General features: G+C 49.4%; 1 protein-coding gene across 1 annotated transcript in view; it reads right to left on the bottom strand.

Annotated features, from left to right (window-relative positions):
• Positions 1-22,168, bottom strand: part of rerea (arginine-glutamic acid dipeptide (RE) repeats a) — a 320,914-nt gene that overhangs the window by 151,337 nt on the left and 147,409 nt on the right. The window contains 2 exon segments of the mRNA XM_065020955.1: positions 6,759-6,855; positions 7,487-7,592. Coding sequence (XP_064877027.1) covers positions 6,759-6,855; positions 7,487-7,592 — 203 coding nt within the window.

Here is a 22,168-nt window from a genome sequence, read left to right as displayed (position 1 = left end):
TAATCATTCTAGCAGCAGCGTAGGTTGTGTCTGAGTGGGTAGAGACCTGCGGATGGGCATAGAGTCAGTATGGATAGTATGTGTTAGAGGGAGAGCAGTAGTTAGCCATTTAACAGTCTTATGGCCAAGGGATAGAAGCTGTTTAGAAGTCTGTTTGTCTGAGCCTTGATACACCGGTACTGCCTGTCTCGGGTGGCTGGATTCTTTGGTATTTGTTTTGGGCCTTTCTTAGACATTGCCTGGCATGTATGTCCTGGATGGCAGACAATTTTACCCCAGTGATGGATAGGGCTGTCTGCACCACCCTCTGTAAGGCCTTCCAGTCCTGGGCGGTGCAGTTGCCCATACCAGACGTTGATACAACCCCTCAAGATGCTTTCAATGGTGCAGCTGTAAAAGTTCCTGAGGTCTGAGGGGTCATGCCAAATCATTTCAGCCTCCTGAGGGAGAATAGGCGTTGGCGTTGCCTGATTAACAACCGTTCTGGTGTGAGAAGACCATGTAAAGTCCTCAGTGATTAGGAACTAGAACCTCTTGACCTTTTCCACTGCGGCCCGTCGGTGTGCATCCACAATCAGCTCCTTGGTCTTGCTGAGGTTGAGGGAGAGGTTGTTGTCCTGGCAACACACTGCCAGTTCTCTGAACTACCGTCCCTGTAGGCTGTCTCATCGGAGTTGGTGATTAGGCTTACCACCGTTGTGTCGTCAGCAAACTTGAATACAGAAGGGGACTAAGGACACACCCCTGAGGGGCCCCAGTGTTAAGGATCAGCGTGGCGGACGTGTTGTTGCCTACTCTTACCACCTGGGGTCGAACCGTCAGGAAGTCCAGGATCCAGTTGCAGAGTGAGGTGTTTAGTCTCAGGGTCCTGAGCTTGGTGACAAGCTTTGTGGGCACTATGGTGTTGAACGCTGAGCTGTAGTCAATGAACATCATTCTCAAAAAGTTATTCCTCTTGTCAAGGTGGGAGAGGGCAGTGTGGAGTGCATTTGAGATTGCATCGTCTGTAGATCTGTTGGGGCGGAATGCAAATTGGAGTGGGTCTAGGGTGTCTGGGATGTGATCCATAACCGGCCTTTCAAAACACTTCATAATTACAGATGTTAGTGCTACAATGTGGCAGTCATTGTGGCAGCCAGCCTTTGAGTTCTTGGGAAGGCGAATGATGGTGGTCAGCTTGAGACAAGTGGGGATCACAGACTGGGAGAGTGAGAGGTTGAAAACCACTGTTAAGATGCCTGCCAGCTGGTCTGGCCCGGTGGCCTTGCGATTACTGACCAGATTAAAAGCCCTGTGTCAGGCCTCAGAGTGAGAACACCCAGTCCTCTGGGACAGTGGGGGCCCTCGTGCAAGGCTCAGTGTTATTTTTGTTGAAGTGTGTAATCCATAATGGACTGTAGCCCTTGCCACATGCGTCACAGCCAGTGTAACAGAATTCCACCTCATCCTTCTGCCTGTTTGATGGCTCTGCGGAGTTCGTAAGGGGACTTCTTGTGTGTGTTTGTGTCCTCGTCCGTAACCTCAGGGTACCTCTGTCCTTTAGTTTAGCTCCAACCTCAGTGTTAATCCAGGGCTTTTCATTGGGGAAGCAGCAAACCTTCTCTGTGGGGACAACACCAGCGATGCATTTCCTGACGAAGCCCAAGACGGAGGTGGTTAGCTCGTCGATGCTATCGGCGGAAACACTAAACATATTCCAGTCAGCGCTAGCAAAGCAGTCCTGCAACATAGCCTCTGATTCGGAGGATAATCTCTCTACAGAGGGCATCAAGGGTTCTTTCTGTTTGTAAACAGGAAGCAGGAGTATAGAGCCATGATCTGATTTGCTGAAGGGGGGACAAGGGAGGGCCTTGTATGCAGGTTGAGTAACAGTAGTTTAGGACTTTATTGGCCCTAGTGGAGCAGATTGATAAAAGTTGGGCACCATATGTCTTAGTTACATGGAATTAAGAAAACCAGCCTTCGGGTGCATAGTTTCCTGCTTGTTTATAGCCTTGTACAATTTGTTATGTGCCAGCTTGCTTATAGCCTTGTACAATTTGTTAAGTGCCAGCTTGCTTATAGCCTTGTACAATTTGTTAAGTGCCATCTTGTTTATAGCCTTGTACAATTTGTTAAGTGCCAGCTTGCTTATAGCCTTGTACAATTTGTTAAGTGCCAGCTTGCTTATAGCCTTGTACAATTTGTTAAGTGCCAGCTTGCTTATAGCCTTGTACAATTTGTTAAGTGCCAGCTTGTTTTTATTATCCTGGAGGTGGAATATACACACAAGTCACGATAACAGATTAAAACTCTTTCGGGAGTTAGAAGGGTCGGCATTTGACCATCAGGTATTCCAAGATGGATGAACAATGGGTTGGGACTTCCACTGCGCTGTGTGAGGAGTTAAAGGGGAGGTTACAGCATGTTCTGTACTTCCTGTTGCACGCAGACAGGTTCTCTCTAATACTTGTCTGGTCTAGATAAATATAATATAATATATAAACCTCAGTCGTTCATAGCTGTAGTCTACTGTCCAAGAGAAACTTTTCTGTTGGTATACAAGCGTTGCAAAAACATTGTCAGCTACTGATCTTCAACTTAACCCAATGAGTCCCACCGCGACGCTGGCGCGTTTTAGACATTAAACCCAATGAGTCCCACCGCGACGCTGGTGCGTTTTGGACATTAAACCCAATGAGTCCCACCGCGACGCTGGCGCGTTTTAGACATTAAACCCAATGAGTCCCACCGCGACGCTGGCGCGTTTTGGACATTAAACCCAATGAGTCCCACCGCGACGCTGGCGCGTTTTGGACATTAAACCCAATGAGTCCCACCGCGACGCTGGCGCGTTTTAGACATTAAACCCAATGAGTCCCACCGCGACGCTGGCGCGTTTTAGACATTAAACCCAATGAGTCCCACCGCGACGCTGGCGCGTTTTGGACATTAAACCCAATGAGTCCCACCGCGACGCTGGCGCGTTTTGGACATTAAACCCAATGAGTCCCACCGCGACGCTGGCGCGTTTTGGACATTAAACCCAATGAGTCCCACCGCGACGCTGGTGCGTTTTAGACATTAAACCCAATGAGTCCCACCGCGACGCTGGTGCGTTTTGGACATTAAACCCAATGAGTCCCACCGCGACGCTGGCGCGTTTTGGACATTAAACCCAATGAGTCCCACCGCGACGCTGGCGCGTTTTGGACATTAAACCCAATGAGTCCCACCGCGACGCTGGCGCGTTTTGGACATTAAACCCAATGAGTCCCACCGCGACGCTGGCGCGTTTTGGACATTAAACCCCTTTCAAAATATTGTGTGTTTGAGCTACAGACTTCGGTGTTGTCTCATTGGATTGGTCTTTTTCATTCTGCATTGGTTGGTCTGTGTGAGGGGCATTTGTGAGATAAGGGAGGATCCCGAAGGGGGCCCGGGGGCCAGGTCTTTTTCCAAAAATGTCTGTAGGGTTCGAATGGTTTGAGTTACAAACTATGAAAAGCTAAGACTCTGTCGAACACGCGCCGTTTTGCTCTGTGACCTCACAAAGCTACACAACAGTCGTTAGAAGGTAAAGGGTTCTAATACCTAGAAAATCATAGGAAATCCCAGGTCAAAGTGTCTATAATGGGGTGGCAGGGTAGCCTAGTGGTTAGAGCGTTAGCCTAGTGGTTAGAGCGTTGGACTAGTAACCGAAAGGTTGCAAGTTCATATCCCCGAGCTGACAAGGTACAAATCTGTCGTTCTGCCCCTGAACAGGCAGTTAACCCACTGTTCCTAAGCCGTCATTGAAAATAAGAATTTGTTCTTAACTGACTTGCCTAGTTAAATAAAGGTAAAAAAATACTGTAAGGGGTTCTTCTACATAGATCATAGTAAATCCCAGGACATAGTGTCTATAATACTGTAAGGGGTTATTCTACATAGATCATAGTAAATCCCAGGACATAGTGTCTATAATACTGTAAGGGGTTCTTCTACCCAGAAGATCATAGGAAATCCCAGGACATAGTGTCTATAATACTGTAAGGGGTTCTTCTACATAGACCATAGTAAATCCCAGGACATAGTGTCTATAATACTGTAAGGGGTTCTTCTACATAGACCATAGTAAATCCCAGGACATAGTGTCTATAATACTGTAAGGGGTTCTTCTACCTAGAAGATTATAGTAAATCCCAGGACATAGTGTCTATAATACTGTAAGGGGTTCTTCTACCTAGAAGATTATAGTAAATCCCAGGACATAGTGTCTATAATACTGTAAGGGGTTCTTCTACATAGATCATAGTAAATCCCAGGACATAGTGTCTATAATACTGTAAGGGGTTCTTCTACATAGATCATAGTAAATCCCAGGACATAGTGTCTATAATACTGTAAGGGGTTCTTCTACATAGATCATAGTAAATCCCAGGACATAGTGTCTATAATACTGTAAGGGGTTCTTCTACATAGATCATAGTAAATCCCAGGACATAGTGTCTATAATACTGTAAGGGGTTCTTCTACATAGATCATAGTAAATCCCAGGACATAGTGTCTATAATACTGTAAGGGGTTCTTCTACATAGATCATAGTAAATCCCAGGACATAGTGTCTATAATACTGTAAGGGGTTCTTCTACATAGATCATAGTAAATCCCAGGACATAGTGTCTATAATACTGTAAGGGTTCTTCTACATAGATCATAGTAAATCCCAGGACATAGTGTCTATAATACTGTAAGGGGTTCTTCTACATAGATCATAGTAAATCCCAGGACATAGTGTCTATAATACTGTAAGGGGTTCTTCTACATAGATCATAGTAAATCCCAGGACATAGTGTCTATAATACTGTAAGGGGTTCTTCTACATAGATCATAGTAAATCCCAGGACATAGTGTCTATAATACTGTAAGGGGTTCTTCTACATAGATCATAGTAAATCCCAGGACATAGTGTCTATAATACTGTAAGGGGTTCTTCTACCTAGAAGATTATAGTAAATCCCAGGACATAGTGTCTATAATACTGTAAGGGGTTCTTCTACATAGATCATAGTAAATCCCAGGACATAGTGTCTATAATACTGTAAGGGTTCTTCTACATAGATCATAGTAAATCCCAGGACATAGTGTCTATAATACTGTAAGGGGTTCTTCTACATAGATCATAGTAAATCCCAGGACATAGTGTCTATAATACTGTAAGGGTTCTTCTTCATAGATCATAGTAAATCCCAGGACATAGTGTCTATAATACTGTAAGGGGTTCTTCTACATAGATCATAGTAAATCCCAGGACATAGTGTCTATAATACTGTAAGGGTTCTTCTACATAGATCATAGTAAATCCCAGGACATAGTGTCTATAATACTGTAAGGGGTTCTTCTACATAGATCATAGTAAATCCCAGGACATAGTGTCTATAATACTGTAAGGGGTTCTTCTACATAGATCATAGTAAATCCCAGGACATAGTGTCTATAATACTGTAAGGGGTTCTTCTACATAGATTATAGTAAATCACAGGACATAGTGTCTATAATACTGTAAGGGGTTCTTCTACATAGATCATAGTAAATCCCAGGACATAGTGTCTATAATACTGTAAGGGGTTCTTCTACATAGATCATAGTAAATCCCAGGACATAATGTCTATAATACTGTAAGGGGTTCTTCTACATAGATCATAGTAAATCCCAGGACATAGTGTCTATAATACTGTAAGGGGTTCTTCTACATAGATCATAGTAAATCCCAGGACATAGTGTCTATAATACTGTAAGGGGTTCTTCTACATAGATCATAGTAAATCCCAGGACATAGTGTCTATAATACTGTAAGGGGTTCTTCTACATAGATCATAGTAAATCCCAGGACATAGTGTCTATAATACTGTAAGGGGTTATTCTACATAGATCATAGTAAATCCCAGGACATAGTGTCTATAATACTGTAAGGGGTTCTTCTACCTAGAAGATTATAGTAAATCCCAGGACATAGTGTCTATAATACTGTAAGGGGTTCTTCTACATAGATCATAGTAAATCCCAGGACATAATGTCTATAATACTGTAAGGGGTTCTTCTACATAGATCATAGTAAATCCCAGGACATAGTGTCTATAATACTGTAAGGGGTTCTTCTACATAGATCATAGTAAATCCCAGGACATAGTGTCTATAATACTGTAAGGGGTTCTTCTACATAGATCATAGTAAATCCCAGGACATAGTGTCTATAATACTGTAAGGGGTTCTTCTACCCAGAAGATCATAGGAGGGCTGGACATGTCAGGACATAGTGTCTATAATATTGTAATTAACATAGATGCTGTCACAAACTCTAAACTCCACCCAGTGTTCTCTGACAACTTGGATATTAATGTCCCAATGAGCAAACCATTTCTGGACTTAAAGCATTAAAACATTCTTCTTTTATCAGGTTATCTTATTTTTTTAAATTAAATATTTGTAACCAAAAAAAAAAAACGAATGAATGCAACTTTATTTCAAATAGTTGTGTGTCCGACTTGTAGCCTTGGTTGTCCTGAATAGAACATGTTAAAACACTTTATTACGAGGCTCAATATGAGGGCTGGACATGCAGATCAATGACTGATAGGGTGAAGTACTTTCCCACTGTTAGCTTACAGGTAGATATGCATATTTCTCTCTCTCCCTCTCTCTCTCCCTCTCTCTCTCTCTCTCCCTCTCTCTCCCTCCCTCCCTCTCTCCCTCTCTCTCTCCCTCCCTCTCTCTCTCTCCCTCGTATGTGGTCTCACCTGAGGGCAGCAGCATGGTATGTGTCCACATAGTCGGAGATGAAGAGTTCTCTGCTCTTGACCACGGGGTCTGTGATGACTAGCTCCCGGCCAGAATCTGAGGACAGAAGAGAAGACACAGTGAAGACTAAGAGACAGAGAGAACACACGATGACTAATTGCTGCAAGTAATCACACAGGATAGAAGGTGGAGCAGACAGGTGTGTGTGTGTGTGTGTGTGTGTGTGTGTGTGTGTGTGTGTGTAAGAGAGAGATACGGGGCCATTTGGTAGTTGGTGTTCATCACAGTGCAGGTTATTTGCACTTGATGGTCCAGACACTCGCTGTCTGGCCTAAAGGTGTGTGTTACCAAGGAAACCGAGCTAATACAACTGGTACGAAACAGTGTGTCCCCCGCTGGCCTGAAATCTGCTGATCTGAGTGTTGTTACCAAGGGAACACAGCATGACTGGTTCAGTGTTCTGTTCTACATGTCTCACATATCCTGTCCTTTACAGACAACTGGATGTGTGTGTGTGTGTGTATGTGTGTGTGTGTGTGTGTGTGTGAGAGAGAGAAAGAAATAGATTGAGTCTATGTATGGGGTGTATGAATGTATTGTGTTGTGTTAGTGTACATTTTTTATTTGTGTGTATTTTGTGTGTGTGTGTATTTAGTGTGTGTGTGTATTTTGTGTGTGTGCGCAGACATACAAGAACATTAGTATTTTAGTGTGTATTTGAACTGACCGTTATCATTGTTGCGATCCTGCACCAGGTGTTGGTAGACTGAGTCTGGGACCTCTGACTGACGGTAGTACCATTTAACACTGAGTAACAGATGGTCTCGCTTACTCTGAGAGAGAGAGAGAGACAGAGAGAGAGAGAGAGAGAGAGAGAAAGGGAGAGAGAGAGAGAGAGGGTGGAGAGAGAAAGGATGAGAGAGAGAGAGAGACAGAGAGAGAGAGAGAGAGAGGGTGGAGAGGGAGAGAGAAAGAAGAGTTAGAAAATTAACAGACATTTGTTTGTTAACAGTGTCACAGATTGGTGTGTTGGCAGACAGAAAGTCTGTCCCCAATGGCACCCTATTCAGTATATAGTGCACTACTTTTGAACAAAGCCCCATGGGGCAGGGTGCCATAGGGAACACATTCAGAGCCGTGCTGCTGCTGTTTTCAGCTGGTTGGTTTGTTACCCTCTCTAGTCACTCAGCTGGTTGGTTTGTTACCCTCTCTAGTCACTCAGCTGGTTGGTTTGTTACCCTCTCTAGTCAGTCAGCTGGTTGGTTTGTTACCCTCTCTAGTCACTCAGCTGGTTGGTTTGTTACCCTCTCTAGTCACTCAGCTGGTTGGTTTGTTATCCTCTAGTCAGTCAGCTGGTTGGTTTGTTACCCTCTCTAGTCACTCAGCTGGTTGGTTTGTTACCCTCTCTAGTCAGTCAGCTGGTTGGTTTGTTACCCTCTCTAGTCAGTCAGCTGGTTGGTTTGTTACCCTCTCTAGTCACTCAGCTGGTTGGTTTGTTACCCTCTCTAGTCACTCAGCTGGTTGGTTTGTTACCCTCTCTAGTCACTCAGCTGGTTGGTTTGTTACCCTCTCTAGTCACTCAGCTGGTTGGTTTGTTACCCTCTCTAGTCACTCAGCTGGTTGGTTTGTTACCCTCTCTAGTCACTCAGCTGGTTGGTTTGTTACCCTCTCTAGTCAGTCAGCTGGTTGGTTTGTTACCCTCTCTAGTCACTCAGCTGGTTGGTTTGTTACCCTCTAGTCACTCAGCTGGTTGGTTTGTTATCCTCTCTAGTCACTCAGCTGGTTGGTTTGTTACCCTCTCTAGTCAGTCAGCTGGTTGGTTTGTTACCCTCTCTAGTCACTCAGCTGGTTGGTTTGTTACCCTCTCTAGTCACTCAGCTGGTTGGTTTGTTACCCTCTCTAGTCACTCAGCTGGTTGGTTTGTTATCCTCTAGTCACTCAGCTGGTTGGTTTGTTACCCTCTCTAGTCACTCAGCTGGTTGGTTTGTTACCCTCTCTAGTCACTCAGCTGGTTGGTTTGTTATCCTCTCTAGTCACTCAGCTGGTTGGTTTGTTATCCTCTCTAGTCACTCAGCTGGTTGGTTTGTTATCCTCTAGTCACTCAGCTGGTTGGTGTGTTACCCTCTCTAGTCACTCAGCTGGTTGGTGTGTTACCCTCTCTAGTCACTCAGCTGGTTGGTTTGTTACCCTCTCTAGTCACTCAGCTGGTTGGTTTGTTATCCTCTCTAGTCACTCAGCTGGTTGGTTTTGTTACCCTCTCTAGTCACTCAGCTGGTTGGTTTTGTTACCCTCTCTAGTCACTCAGCTGGTTGGTTTGTTACCCTCTCTAGTCACTCAGCTGGTTGGTTTGTTATCCTCTCTAGTCACTCAGCTGGTTGGTTTGTTATCCTCTAGTCACTCAGCTGGTTGGTGTGTTACCCTCTCTAGTCACTCAGCTGGTTGGTGTGTTACCCTCTCTAGTCACTCAGCTGGTTGGTGTGTTACCCTCTCTAGTCACTCAGCTGGTTGGTGTGTTACCCTCTCTAGTCACTCAGCTGGTTGGTGTGTTACCCTCTCTAGTCACTCAGCTGGTTGGTTTGTTACCCTGGTTGGTGTGTCACTCAGCTGGTTGGTTTGTTACCCTCTCTAGTCACTCAGCTGGTTGGTTTGTTACCCTCTAGTCACTCAGCTGGTTGGTTTGTTATCCTCTAGTCACTCAGCTGGTTGGTTTGTTACCCTCTAGTCACTCAGCTGGTTGGTTTGTTACCCTCTCACTCAGCTGGTTGGTTTGTTACCCTCTAGTCACTCAGCTGGTTGGTTTGTTACCTCTCTAGTCACTCAGCTGGTTGGTTTGTTATCCTCTAGTCACTCAGCTGGTTGGTTTGTTACCCTCTCTAGTCACTCAGCTGGTTGGTTTGTTACCCTCTCTAGTCACTCAGCTGGTTGGTTTGTTACCCTCTCTAGTCACTCAGCTGGTTGGTTTGTTATCCTCTCTAGTCACTCAGCTGGTTGGTTTGTTATCCTCTCTAGTCACTCAGCTGGTTGGTTTGTTATCCTCTAGTCACTCAGCTGGTTGGTTTGTTATCCTCTAGTCACTCAGCTGGTTGGTTTGTTATCCTCTCTAGTCACTCAGCTGGTTGGTTTGTTATCCTCTAGTCACTCAGCTGGTTGGTTTGTTATCCTCTCTAGTCACTCAGCTGGTTGGTTTGTTACCCTCTAGTCACTCAGCTGGTTGGTTTGTTACCCTCTAGTCACTCAGCTGGTTGGTTTGTTACCCTCTAGTCACTCAGCTGGTTGGTTTGTTACCCTCTCTAGTCACTCAGCTGGTTGGTTTGTTACCCTCTAGTCACTCAGCTGGTTGGTTTGTTATCCTCTCTAGTCACTCAGCTGGTTGGTTTGTTATCCTCTCTAGTCACTCAGCTGGTTGGTTTGTTATCCTCTAGTCACTCAGCTGGTTGGTTTGTTACCCTCTAGTCACTCAGCTGGTTGGTTTGTTACCCTCTAGTCACTCAGCTGGTTGGTTTGTTATCCTCTAGTCACTCAGCTGGTTGGTTTGTTACCCTCTAGTCACTCAGCTGGTTGGTTTGTTATCCTCTAGTCACTCAGCTGGTTGGTTTGTTATCCTCTAGTCACTCAGCTGGTTGGTTTGTTACCCTCTCTAGTCACTCAGCTGGTTGGTTTGTTATCCTCTAGTCACTCAGCTGGTTGGTTTGTTATCCTCTAGTCACTCAGCTGGTTGGTTTGTTATCCTCTAGTCACTCAGCTGGTTGGTTTGTTATCCTCTAGTCACTCAGCTGGTTGGTTTGTTACCCTCTCTAGTCACTCAGCTGGTTGGTTTGTTATCCTCTAGTCACTCAGCTGGTTGGTTTGTTACCCTCTAGTCACTCAGCTGGTTGGTTTGTTATCCTCTAGTCACTCAGCTGGTTGGTTTGTTATCCTCTCTAGTCACTCAGCTGGTTGGTTTGTTATCCTCTAGTCACTCAGCTGGTTGGTTTGTTACCCTCTAGTCACTCAGCTGGTTGGTTTGTTACCCTCTAGTCACTCAGCTGGTTGGTTTGTTACCCTCTAGTCACTCAGCTGGTTGGTTTGTTACCCTCTAGTCACTCAGCTGGTTGGTTTGTTACCCTCTAGTCACTCAGCTGGTTGGTTTGTTATCCTCTAGTCACTCAGCTGGTTGGTTTGTTATCCTCTAGTCACTCAGCTGGTTGGTTTGTTATCCTCTAGTCACTCAGCTGGTTGGTTTGTTATCCTCTAGTCACTCAGCTGGTTGGTTTGTTATCCTCTAGTCACTCAGCTGGTTGGTTTGTTATCCTCTAGTCACTCAGCTGGTTGGTTTGTTATCCTCTCTAGTCACTCAGCTGGTTGGTTTGTTATCCTCTAGTCACTCAGCTGGTTGGTTTGTTACCCTCTCTAGTCACTCAGCTGGTTGGTTTGTTATCCTCTCTAGTCACTCAGCTGGTTGGTTTGTTATCCTCTAGTCACTCAGCTGGTTGGTTTGTTATCCTCTAGTCACTCAGCTGGTTGGTTTGTTACCCTCTCTAGTCACTCAGCTGGTTGGTTTGTTACCCTCTAGTCACTCAGCTGGTTGGTTTGTTATCCTCTAGTCACTCAGCTGGTTGGTTTGTTATCCTCTAGTCACTCAGCTGGTTGGTTTGTTATCCTCTAGTCACTCAGCTGGTTGGTTTGTTATCCCTCTAGTCACTCAGCTGGTTGGTTTGTTATCCTCTCTAGTCACTCAGCTGGTTGGTTTGTTATCCTCTAGTCACTCAGCTGGTTGGTTTGTTATCCTCTCTAGTCACTCAGCTGGTTGGTTTGTTATCCTCTCTAGTCACTCAGCTGGTTGGTTTGTTATCCTCTCTAGTCACTCAGCTGGTTGGTTTGTTATCCTCTCTAGTCACTCAGCTGGTTGGTTTGTTATCCCCTCACTCAGCTGGTTGGTTTGTTATCCTCTAGTCACTCAGCTGGTTGGTTTGTTATCCTCTCTAGTCACTCAGCTGGTTGGTTTGTTATCCTCTAGTCACTCAGCTGGTTGGTTTGTTATCCTCTCTAGTCACTCAGCTGGTTGGTTTGTTATCCTCTAGTCACTCAGCTGGTTGGTTTGTTATCCTCTCTAGTCACTCAGCTGGTTGGTTTGTTATCCTCTAGTCACTCAGCTGGTTGGTTTGTTATCCTCTAGTCACTCAGCTGGTTGGTTTGTTATCCTCTCTAGTCACTCAGCTGGTTGGTTTGTTATCCTCTCTAGTCACTCAGCTGGTTGGTTTGTTATCCTCTAGTCACTCAGCTGGTTGGTTTGTTAGCTGGTTGGTTTGTTACCCTCTAGTCACTCAGCTGGTTGGTTTGTTATCCTCTAGTCACTCAGCTGGTTGGTTTGTTATCCTCTAGTCACTCAGCTGGTTGGTTTGTTATCCTCTCTAGTCACTCAGCTGGTTGGTTTGTTATCCTCTCTAGTCACTCAGCTGGTTGGTTTGTTATCCTCTAGTCACTCAGCTGGTTGGTTTGTTATCCTCTAGTCACTCAGCTGGTTGGTTTGTTATCCTCTAGTCACTCAGCTGGTTGGTTTGTTATCCTCTAGTCACTCAGCTGGTTGGTTTGTTACCCTCTCTAGTCACTCAGCTGGTTGGTTTGTTATCCTCTAGTCACTCAGCTGGTTGGTTTGTTATCCTCTCTAGTCACTCAGCTGGTTGGTTTGTTATCCTCTCTAGTCACTCAGCTGGTTGGTTTGTTATCCTCTAGTCACTCAGCTGGTTGGTTTGTTACCCTCTCTAGTCACTCAGCTGGTTGGTTTGTTATCCTCTAGTCACTCAGCTGGTTGGTTTGTTATCCTCTCACTCAGCTGGTTGGTCACTCAGCTGGTTGGTTTGTTATCCTCTCTAGTCACTCAGCTGGTTGGTTTGTTATCCTCTAGTCACTCAGCTGGTTGGTTTGTTATCCCTCTAGTCACTCAGCTGGTTGGTTTGTTATCCTCTAGTCACTCAGCTGGTTGGTTTGTTATCCTCTAGTCACTCAGCTGGTTGGTTTGTTATCCTCTCTAGTCACTCAGCTGGTTGGTTTGTTATCCTCTAGTCACTCAGCTGGTTGGTTTGTTACCCTCTAGTCACTCAGCTGGTTGGTTTGTTACCCTCTCTAGTCACTCAGCTGGTTGGTTTGTTATCCTCTAGTCACTCAGCTGGTTGGTTTGTTATCCTCAGCTGGTTGGTTTGTTATCCCTAGTCACTCAGCTGGTTGGTTTGTTATCCTCTAGTCACTCAGCTGGTTGGTTTGTTACCCTCTAGTCACTAGCTGGTTGGTTTGTTATCCTCTAGTCACTCAGCTGGTTGGTTTGTTATCCTCTAGTCACTCAGCTGGTTGGTTTGTTATCCTCTAGTCACTCAGCTGGTTGGTTTGTTATCCTCTAGTCACTCAGCTGGTTGGTTTGTTATCCTCTAGTCACTCAGCTGGTTGGTTTGTTATCCTCTAGTCACTCAGCTGGTTGGTTTGTTACCCTCTAGTCACTCAGCTGGTTGGTTTGTTATCCTCTAGTCACTCAGCTGGTTGGTTTGTTATCCTCTAGTCACTCAGCTGGTTGGTTTGTTATCCTCTAGTCACTCAGCTGGTTGGTTTGTTATCCTCTAGTCACTCAGCTGGTTGGTTTGTTACCCTCTCTAGTCACTCAGCTGGTTGGTTTGTTATCCTCTAGTCACTCAGCTGGTTGGTTTGTTATCCTCTAGTCACTCAGCTGGTTGGTTTGTTATCCTCTAGTCACTCAGCTGGTTGGTTTGTTATCCTCTAGTCACTCAGCTGAAAAGATCAACAGTGAAAGCAGCTCCATTAAAAAAAGGCGAGGGGAAAGGAGAGGCTGTGTCATATGTAGTAATTCAACCATCTAGAAAACCCTGCCAGGGTGAAGAGTTGCTGCCACCCTACAAACAAGACTTAAGACCATTCTGTCATGTTGCCCAGAGTGCACTGCCACCCAGTGGTCATCTGTGGCACTACAGCTCCCCATCATCTACAATACCATCAGATTACCAGCAAGTGGCAGCACTGAGTCAGAGCAGGAGGGAGGCCAGGGAGGGAGGGCAAGGAGAGAGGGCCAGAGAGGGAGAGCCAGAGACGGAGGGCAAGGAGGGAGAGGTTTGTGACCTGTTGCCACAAGAAAAGGGCAACCAGTGAAGAACAATCACCATTGTAAATACAACCCATATTTATGTTTATTAATCTTCCCTTTTGTACTCTAAGGGGAGGGCCGGGGAGCGGAGGGGAGGGCCTGCCGGGGGAGGGGAGGGCCGGGGGAGGGGAGGGCCACTGGGGGAGGGGAGGGCCTGGTGTGCTTGACTCAACCCTATGACTTAACAGAACACACACTACTCAGAACAGAATTGTAAGGCTTTAAATATCTTTACAATGACCTCATGCTTCTTCACACAGTGAACCACACACAGCTCTATTCTCTCCTCCCCTCCGCTCTCCGTCACACCCCTTGCAGTGAGCGGTGTTTGGTCTAGTGGGTGGGTTCATTGAGCACGACCCGTTGCCCCGGTTGGGTGGGGTTTGCTCATTTTCGACCATTCAATTGGTCCTCCTAAGGAGAGGTGTCCGCCCTCCCGGGGAGCCCGGGCCATGCAAAGTGAACTGGGCCACGCAAAGTGAACTGGGCCACGCAAAGTGAACTGGGCCACGCAAAGTGAACTGGGCCACGCAAAGTCAACTGGGCCACGCAAAGTCAACTGGGCCACGCAAAGTCAACTGGGCCACGCAAAGTCAACTGGGCCACGCAAAGTCAACTGGGCCACGCAAAGTCACTGGGCCACGCAAAGTCAACTGGGCCACGCAAAGTCAACTGGGCCACGCAAAGTCAACTGGGCCACGCAAAGTCAACTGGGCCATGCAAAGTCAACTGGGCCAGACTTCTACCAGAAAACACACAGTACCCACCAAGTGTTAATAGGCAGAAGGGGGGAATTACTGACAAATTGAAATCCAAACCCTCATGACAGTCACTCAGTTTTGGACCAGACTGACGTTGTTACCAAAATGATCCTAGTTACACTTCCTAGTCAATGTTGACACTATAAGAAATGTTTCTGACTCATATTGACAAAAGACCATTTTCAAAAGCAGCTGACCTTTAAAATAACTATGCTGCTACACACCACACAGGGCTCAGAGAGAGGGAGAGAGGGAGAGAGAAGAGAGGGAGGGAGGGAGAGAGGGAGGAGAGAGGGAGGGAGGGAGAGAGAAGAGAGGGAGGGAGGGAGAGAGAAGAGAGGGAGGGAGGGAGAGAGAAGAGAGGGAGGGAGGGAGAGAGAGAAGAGAGGGAGGGAGGGAGGGGGGAGGGAGGGAGGAAGAGAGAGAAGAAGGGAGGGAGGGAGGGAGGGAGGGAGGGGGAGGGGGAGAAGGGAGGGGGAGGGAGAGAAGAGAGGGAGGAAGAGAGAGAGAAGAGAGGGAGGAAGAGAGAGAAGAGAGGGAGGAAGAGAGAGAAGAGAGGGAGGGAGGGAGGGAGGGAGGGAGGAAGGGAGGGAGGGAGGAAGAGAGGGAGGGCGAGAGAGAGAGCTGTGTGTGCTCACTAAGTGAAGAAGCATGAGGTCAATGTAAAGATATTTAAAGACCGTTGAGAATGTTGTTCTGAGTAGTGTGTGTGTTCTGTTAAGTCATAGGGGTGAGCTGAGAAAAAGCAGTCAAGCAAACTAGTCTCCACCCTCCCCCTCCCATGCCTCCCTCCCTCTCTAGTTCTCTGCAGCCTCTGTTTCCCCTCCCTCCCCCTCTAGTTCTCTGCCTCCTCGGTTTCCCCCTCCCCCTTTCCTCCCTCCCTATCTAGTTCTCTGCCTCCTGTTTCCCCTCTCCTCCCTCCCTTTCTAGTTCTCTGCCTCCTCGGTTTCCCTCCCTCCCCTCTCTCCTCCCTCTCTAGTTCTCTGCCTCCTCGGTTTCCCCTCCCCCACTCCTCCCTCCCCTCTAGTTCTCTGCCTCCTGTTTCCCCCTCCCTCTCTAGTTCTCTGCCTCCTCGGTTTCCCCCCCCCCTCTCCTCCCTCCCTCTCTAGTTCTCTGCCTCCTCGGTTTCCCCCTCCCCCTCTCCTCCCTCCCCTCTAGTTCTCTGCCTCCTCGGTTTCCCCCTCCCTCTCTAGTTCTCTGCCTCCTCGGTTTCCCCCTCCCCCCCTCTCCTCCCTCTCTAGTTCTCTGCCTCCTCGGTTTCCCCCTCCCCCCCCTCTCCTCCCTCCCTCTCTAGTTCTCTGCCTCCTCGGTTTCCCCTCCCTCCCCATCTCCTCCCTCCCTCTATAGTTCTCTGCCTCCTCGGTTTCCCCCTCCCCCTCCCTCTCTCTCTCTAGTTCGTTTCCCCCTCCCCCACTCCTCCCTCCCCCTCTAGTTCTCTGCCTCCTGTTTCCCCCTCCCTCTCTAGTTCTCTGCCTCCTCGGTTTCCCCCTCCCCTCTCCTCCCTCCCTCTCTAGTTCTCTGCCTCCTCGGTTTCCCCTCCCCCTCTCCTCCCTCCCCCTCTAGTTCTCTGCCTCCTCGGTTTCCCCCTCCTCTCTAGTTCTCTGCCTCCTCGGTTTCCCCCTCCCCCTCCCTCTCTAGTTCTCTGCCTCCTCGGTTTCCCCTCCCTCCCCCTCTCCTCCCCTCTCTAGTTCTCTGCCTCCTCGGTTTCCCCCTCCCTCCCTCCCTCCCTCTCTAGTTCTCTGCCTCCTCGGTTTCCCCTCCCTCCCCCTCTCCTCCCTCTCTAGTTCTCTGCCTCCTCGGTTTCCCCCTCCCCTCCCTCTCCAGTTCTCTGCCTCCTCGGTTTACCCCTCCCCCTCCCTCTCTCTCTAGTTCGTTTCCCCCTCCCCCACTCCTCCCTCCCCCTCTAGTTCTCTGCCTCCTGTTTCCCCCTCCCTCTCTAGTTCTCTGCCTCCTCGGTTTCCCCCTCCCCTCTCCTCCCTCCTCTCTAGTTCTCTGCCTCCTCGGTTTCCCCCTCCCCCTCTCCTCCCTCCCCCTCTAGTTCTCTGCCTCCTCGGTTTCCCCTCCCTCTCTAGTTCTCTGCCTCCTCGGTTTCCCCCTCTCCTCCCTCCCTCTCTAGTTCTCTGCCTCCTCGGTTTCCCCTCCCTCCCCCTCTCCTCCCTCTCTAGTTCTCTGCCTCCTCGGTTTCCCCCTCCCTCCCCCTCTCTAGTTCTCTGCCTCCTCGGTTTCCCCTCCCTCCCCCTCTCCCTCCCTCTCTAGTTCTCTGCCTCCTCGGTTTCCCCTCCCCCTCCCTCTCCAGTTCTCTGCCTCCTCGGTTTACCCCTCCCCCTCCCTCTCTCTCTAGTTCGTTTCCCCCTCCCCCACTCCTCCCTCCCCTCTAGTTCTCTGCCTCCTGTTTCCCCCTCCCTCTCTAGTTCTCTGCCTCCTCGGTTTCCCCCTCCCCTCTCCTCCCTCCCTCTCTAGTTCTCTGCCTCCTCGGTTTCCCCCTCCCCCTCTCCTCCCTCCCCCTCTAGTTCTCTGCCTCCTCGGTTTCCCCCTCCCTCTCTAGTTCTCTGCCTCCTCGGTTTCCCCCTCCCTCTCTAGTTCTCTGCCTCCTCGGTTTCCCCCTCCCTCTCTAGTTCTCTGCCTCCTCGGTTTCCCCCTCCCTCTCTAGTTCTCTGCCTCCTCGGTTTCCCCCTCCCCTCTCCTCCCTCCCCCTCTAGTTCTCTGCCTCCTCGGTTTCCCCCTCCCCTCTCCTCCCTCCCTCTCTAGTTCTCTGCCTCCTCGGTTTCCCCCTCCCCTCCCTCCCTCTAGTTCTCTGCCTCCTCGGTTTCCCCCTCCCTCCCTCCCTCCCTCTCTAGTTCTCTGCCTCCTCGGTTTCCCCCCTCCCTCCCTCCCTCCTCTCTAGTTCTCTGCCTCCTCGGTTTCCCCCTCCCTCCCTCCCTCTCTAGTTCTCTGCCTCCTCGGTTTCCCCCTCCCCCTCTCCTCCCTCCCTCTCTAGTTCTCTGCCTCCTCGGTTTCCCCCTCCCCATCTAGTTCTCTGCCTCCTCGGTTTCCCCCTCCCTCTAGTTCTCTGCCTCCTCGGTTTCCCCCTCCTCTCTAGTTCTCTGCCTCCTCGGTTTCCCCTCCCCCTCTAGTTCTCTGCCTCCTCGGTTTCCCCCTCCCTCTCTAGTTCTCTGCCTCCTCGGTTTCCCCCTCCCCCTCCCTCTCTAGTTCTCTGCCTCCTCGGTTTCCCTCCTCCCCTCTCCTCTCCTCTCTAGTTCTCTGCCTCCTCGGTTTCCCCCTCCCCTCCCTCCCTCCCTCTCTAGTTCTCTGCCTCCTCGGTTTCCCCTCCCTCCCCCTCTCCCTCCCTCTCTAGTTCTCTGCCTCCTCGGTTTCCCCCTCCCCCTCCCTCTCCAGTTCTCTGCCTCCTCGGTTTACCCCTCCCCCCCCTCTCTCTCTAGTTCGTTTCCCTCCCCACTCCTCCCTCCCCTCTAGTTCTCTGCCTCCTGTTTCCCCCTCCCTCTCTAGTTCTCTGCCTCCTCGGTTTCCCCCTCCCCCTCTCCTCCCTCCCTCTCTAGTTCTCTGCCTCCTCGGTTTCCCCCTCCCCCTCTCCTCCCTCCCCCTCTAGTTCTCTGCCTCCTCGGTTTCCCCCTCCCTCTCTAGTTCTCTGCCTCCTCGGTTTCCCCCTCTCCTCCCTCCTCTCTAGTTCTCTGCCTCCTCGGTTTCCCCTCCCTCCCCTCTCCTCCCTCTCTAGTTCTCTGCCTCCTCGGTTTCCCCCTCCCCTCCCTCCCTCTCTAGTTCTCTGCCTCCTCGGTTTCCCCTCCCTCCCCCTCCTCCCTCTCTAGTTCTCTGCCTCCTCGGTTTCCCCCTCCCCCTCCCTCTCCAGTTCTCTGCCTCCTCGGTTTACCCCTCCCCCTCCCTCTCTCTCTAGTTCTCTTTCCCCCTCCCCCACTCCTCCCTCCCCTCTAGTTCTCTGCCTCCTGTTTCCCCCTCCCTCTCTAGTTCTCTGCCTCCTCGGTTTCCCCCCTCCCCCTCCTCCCCCTCCCTCTCTAGTTCTCTGCCTCCTCGGTTTCCCCCTCCCCCTCTCCTCCCTCCCCCTCTAGTTCTCTGCCTCCTCGGTTTCCCCCTCCCTCTCTAGTTCTCTGCCTCCTCGGTTTCCCCCTCCCTCTCTAGTTCTCTGCCTCCTCGGTTTCCCCCTCCCTCTCTAGTTCTCTGCCTCCTCGGTTTCCCCCTCCCTCTCTAGTTCTCTGCCTCCTCGGTTTCCCCCTCCCCCTCTCCTCCCTCCCCCTCTAGTTCTCTGCCTCCTCGGTTTCCCCCTCCCCCTCTCCTCCCTCCCTCTCTAGTTCTCTGCCTCCTCGGTTTCCCCCTCCCCTCCCTCCCTCTAGTTCTCTGCCTCCTCGGTTTCCCCCTCCCCTCCCTCCCTCCCTCTCTAGTTCTCTGCCTCCTCGGTTTCCCCCTCCCCTCCCTCCCTCTCTAGTTCTCTGCCTCCTCGGTTTCCCCCTCCCCTCTCCTCCCTCCTCTCTAGTTCTCTGCCTCCTCGGTTTCCCCCTCCCCATCTAGTTCTCTGCCTCCTCGGTTTCCCCCTCCCCCCTCTCCTCCCTCCCTCTCTAGTTCTCTGCCTCCTCGGTTTCCCCCTCCCCATCTAGTTCTCTGCCTCCTCGGTTTCCCCCACCCTCTCTAGTTCTCTGCCTCCTCGGTTTCCCCCTCCCCCTCTAGTTCTCTGCCTCCTCGGTTTCCCCCCCTCTCTAGTTCTCTGCCTCCTTGGTTTCCCCCTCCCCTCTCCTCCCTCCCTAGTTCTCTGCCTCCTTGGTTTCCCCCTCCCCCTCTCCTCCCTCCCTCTCTAGTTCTCTGCCTCCTCGGTTTCCCCCTCCCCTCTAGTTCTCTGCCTCCTCGGTTTCCCCCTCCCTCTCTAGTTATCTGCCTCCTCGGTTTCCCCCTCCCCCTCTCCTCCCTCCCTCTAGTTCTCTGCCTCCTCGGTTTCCCCCTCCCCCTCTCCTCCCTCCCTCTAGTTCTCTGCCTCCTCGGTTTCCCCCTCCCCTCTAGTTCTCTGCCTCCTCGGTTTCCCCCTCCCCCTCTAGTTCTCTGCCTCCTCGGTTTCCCCTCCCACTCTCCTCCCTCCCTCTAGTTCTCTGCCTCCTCGGTTTCCCCCTCCCCCTCTCCTCCCTCCCTCTAGTTCTCTGCCTCCTCGGTTTCCCCCTCCCCCTCTCCTCCCTCCCTCTAGTTCTCTGCCTCCTCGGTTTCCCCCTCCTCTCTGCCTCCTCGGTTTCCCCCTCTCTCTCTAGTTCTCTGCCTCCTCAGTTTCCCCCACTCCCTCTCTAGTTCTCTGCCTCCTCGGTTTCCCCCTCCCCCTCTAGTTCTCTGCCTCCTCGGTTTCCCCCCCCTCTAGTTCTCTGCCTCCTCGGTTTCCCCCTCCCCCTCTCCTCCCTCCCTCTAGTTCTCTGCCTCCTCGGTTTCCCCCTCCCCTCTCCTCCCTCCCTCTAGTTCTCTGCCTCCTCGGTTTCCCCCTCCCCCTCTCCTCCCTCCCTCTAGTTCTCTGCCTCCTCGGTTTCCCCCTCCCCCTCTCCTCCCTCCCTCTCTAGTTCTCTGCCTCCTGTTTCCCCCTCCCCCTCTCCTCCCTCCTCTCTAGTTCTCTGCCTCCTCGGTTTCCCCCCCCCCTCCCTCCCCTCCCTCTAGTTCTCTGCCTCCTCGGTTTCCCCCTCCCTCTCTGCCTCCTCGGTTTCCCCCTCTCTCTCTAGTTCTCTGCCTCCTCGGTTTCCCACTCCCTCTCTAGTTCTCTGCCTCCTCGGTTTCCCCCTCCCCTCTAGTTCTCTGCCTCCTCGGTTTCCCCCTCCCTCTAGTTCTCTGCCTCCTCGGTTTCCCCCTCCCATCTAGTTCTCTGCCTCCTCAGTTTCCCCCTCCCCCTCTAGTTCTCTGCCTCCTCGGTTTCCCCCTCCCCCACTCCGCCCTCCCCATCTAATTCTCTGCCTCCTCGGTTTCCCCCTCCCTCTCCCCGAGGCATTAGAGGAGTAGTGTGCAGGCAGCTGCTGTTTAGCGTGTTCAGAGATTCAGAGTAACAGTCTAAATCTCTCCTCCACCACAGTGCTGATCTGATCACAGGACACACACAGCAACAGGCATTTCAAACGCATTCCTAACCACTGACACACACACACACACACACACACACACACACGAATCCTTCCCAACCTCTTACCTTCAGCAACGTTTAACTTCAGACAGGCACTAGCTAGGCTAGTTGAATACACTAGCTAGGCTAGTTGAATACACTAGCTAGGCTAGTTGAATACACTAGCTAGGCTAGTTGAATACACTAGCTAGGCTAGTTGAATACACTAGCTAGGCTAGTTGAATACACTAGCTAGGCTAGTTGAATATATTTTCATCTAGAGGTGCATGATAACTGTTTTAAGGAGATGATATGTGTTACTGTGATATGTGTTACTGTGATACTGTGATACATGTTACTGTGATACTGTGATATGTGTTACTGTGATACTGTGATATGTGTTACTGTGATACTGTGATATGTGTTACTGTGATACGTGTTACTGTGATACTGTGATATGTGTTACTGTGATATGTGTTACTGTGATACTGTGATATGTGTTACTGTGATACGTGTTACTGTGATACTGTGATATGTGTTACTGTGATACTGTGATACATGTTACTGTGATACTGTGATATGTGTTACTGTGATACTGTGATATGTGTTACTGTGATACGTGTTACTGTGATACTGTGATAAGTGTTACTGTGATATGTGTTACTGTGATACATGTTACTGTGATACTGTGATATGTGTTACTGTGATACGTGTTACTGTGATATGTGTTACTGTGATACGTGTTACTGTGATACGTGTTACTGTGATACATGTTACTGTGATACGTGTTACTGTGATACGTGTTACTGTGATACGTGTTACTGTGATACGTGTTACTGTGATACGTGTTACTGTGATACATGTTACTGTGATACGTGTTACTGTGTTACTGTGATACATGTTACTGTGATATGTGTTACTGTGATATGTGTTACTGTGATACGTGTTACTGTGTTACTGTGATACATGTTACTGTGATACGTGTTACTGTGATACGTGTTACTGTGATACTTGTTACTGTGATATGTGTTACTGTGATACATGTTACTGTGATAAGTGTTACATGTTACTGTGATACTGTGATACTGTGATATGTGATACATGTTACTGTGATAAGTGTTACTGTGATACATGTTACTGTGATACTGTGATATGTGATACATGTTACTGTGATACATGTTACTGTGTTACTGTGATACTGTGATATGTGATACATGTTACTGTGATACTGTGATATGTGATACATGTTACTGTGATACATGTTACTGTGATACTGTGATATGTGATACATGTTACTGTGATATGTGTTACTGTGATACGTGTTACTGTGATACGTGTTACTGTGATATGTGTTACTGTGATACGTGTTACTGTGATATGTGTTACTGTGATACGTGTTACTGTGATACGTGTTACTGTGATAGGTGATACGTGTTACTGTGATACGTGGTACTGTGA

This window comes from Oncorhynchus nerka, linkage group LG7, assembly GCF_034236695.1.
Source record: "Oncorhynchus nerka isolate Pitt River linkage group LG7, Oner_Uvic_2.0, whole genome shotgun sequence".
NCBI classification, from domain to species: Eukaryota; Metazoa; Chordata; class Actinopteri; order Salmoniformes; family Salmonidae; genus Oncorhynchus; species Oncorhynchus nerka.
Note: the sequence above shows the minus strand (reverse complement) of the source record. Positions and strands in the feature narration are given on the sequence as shown.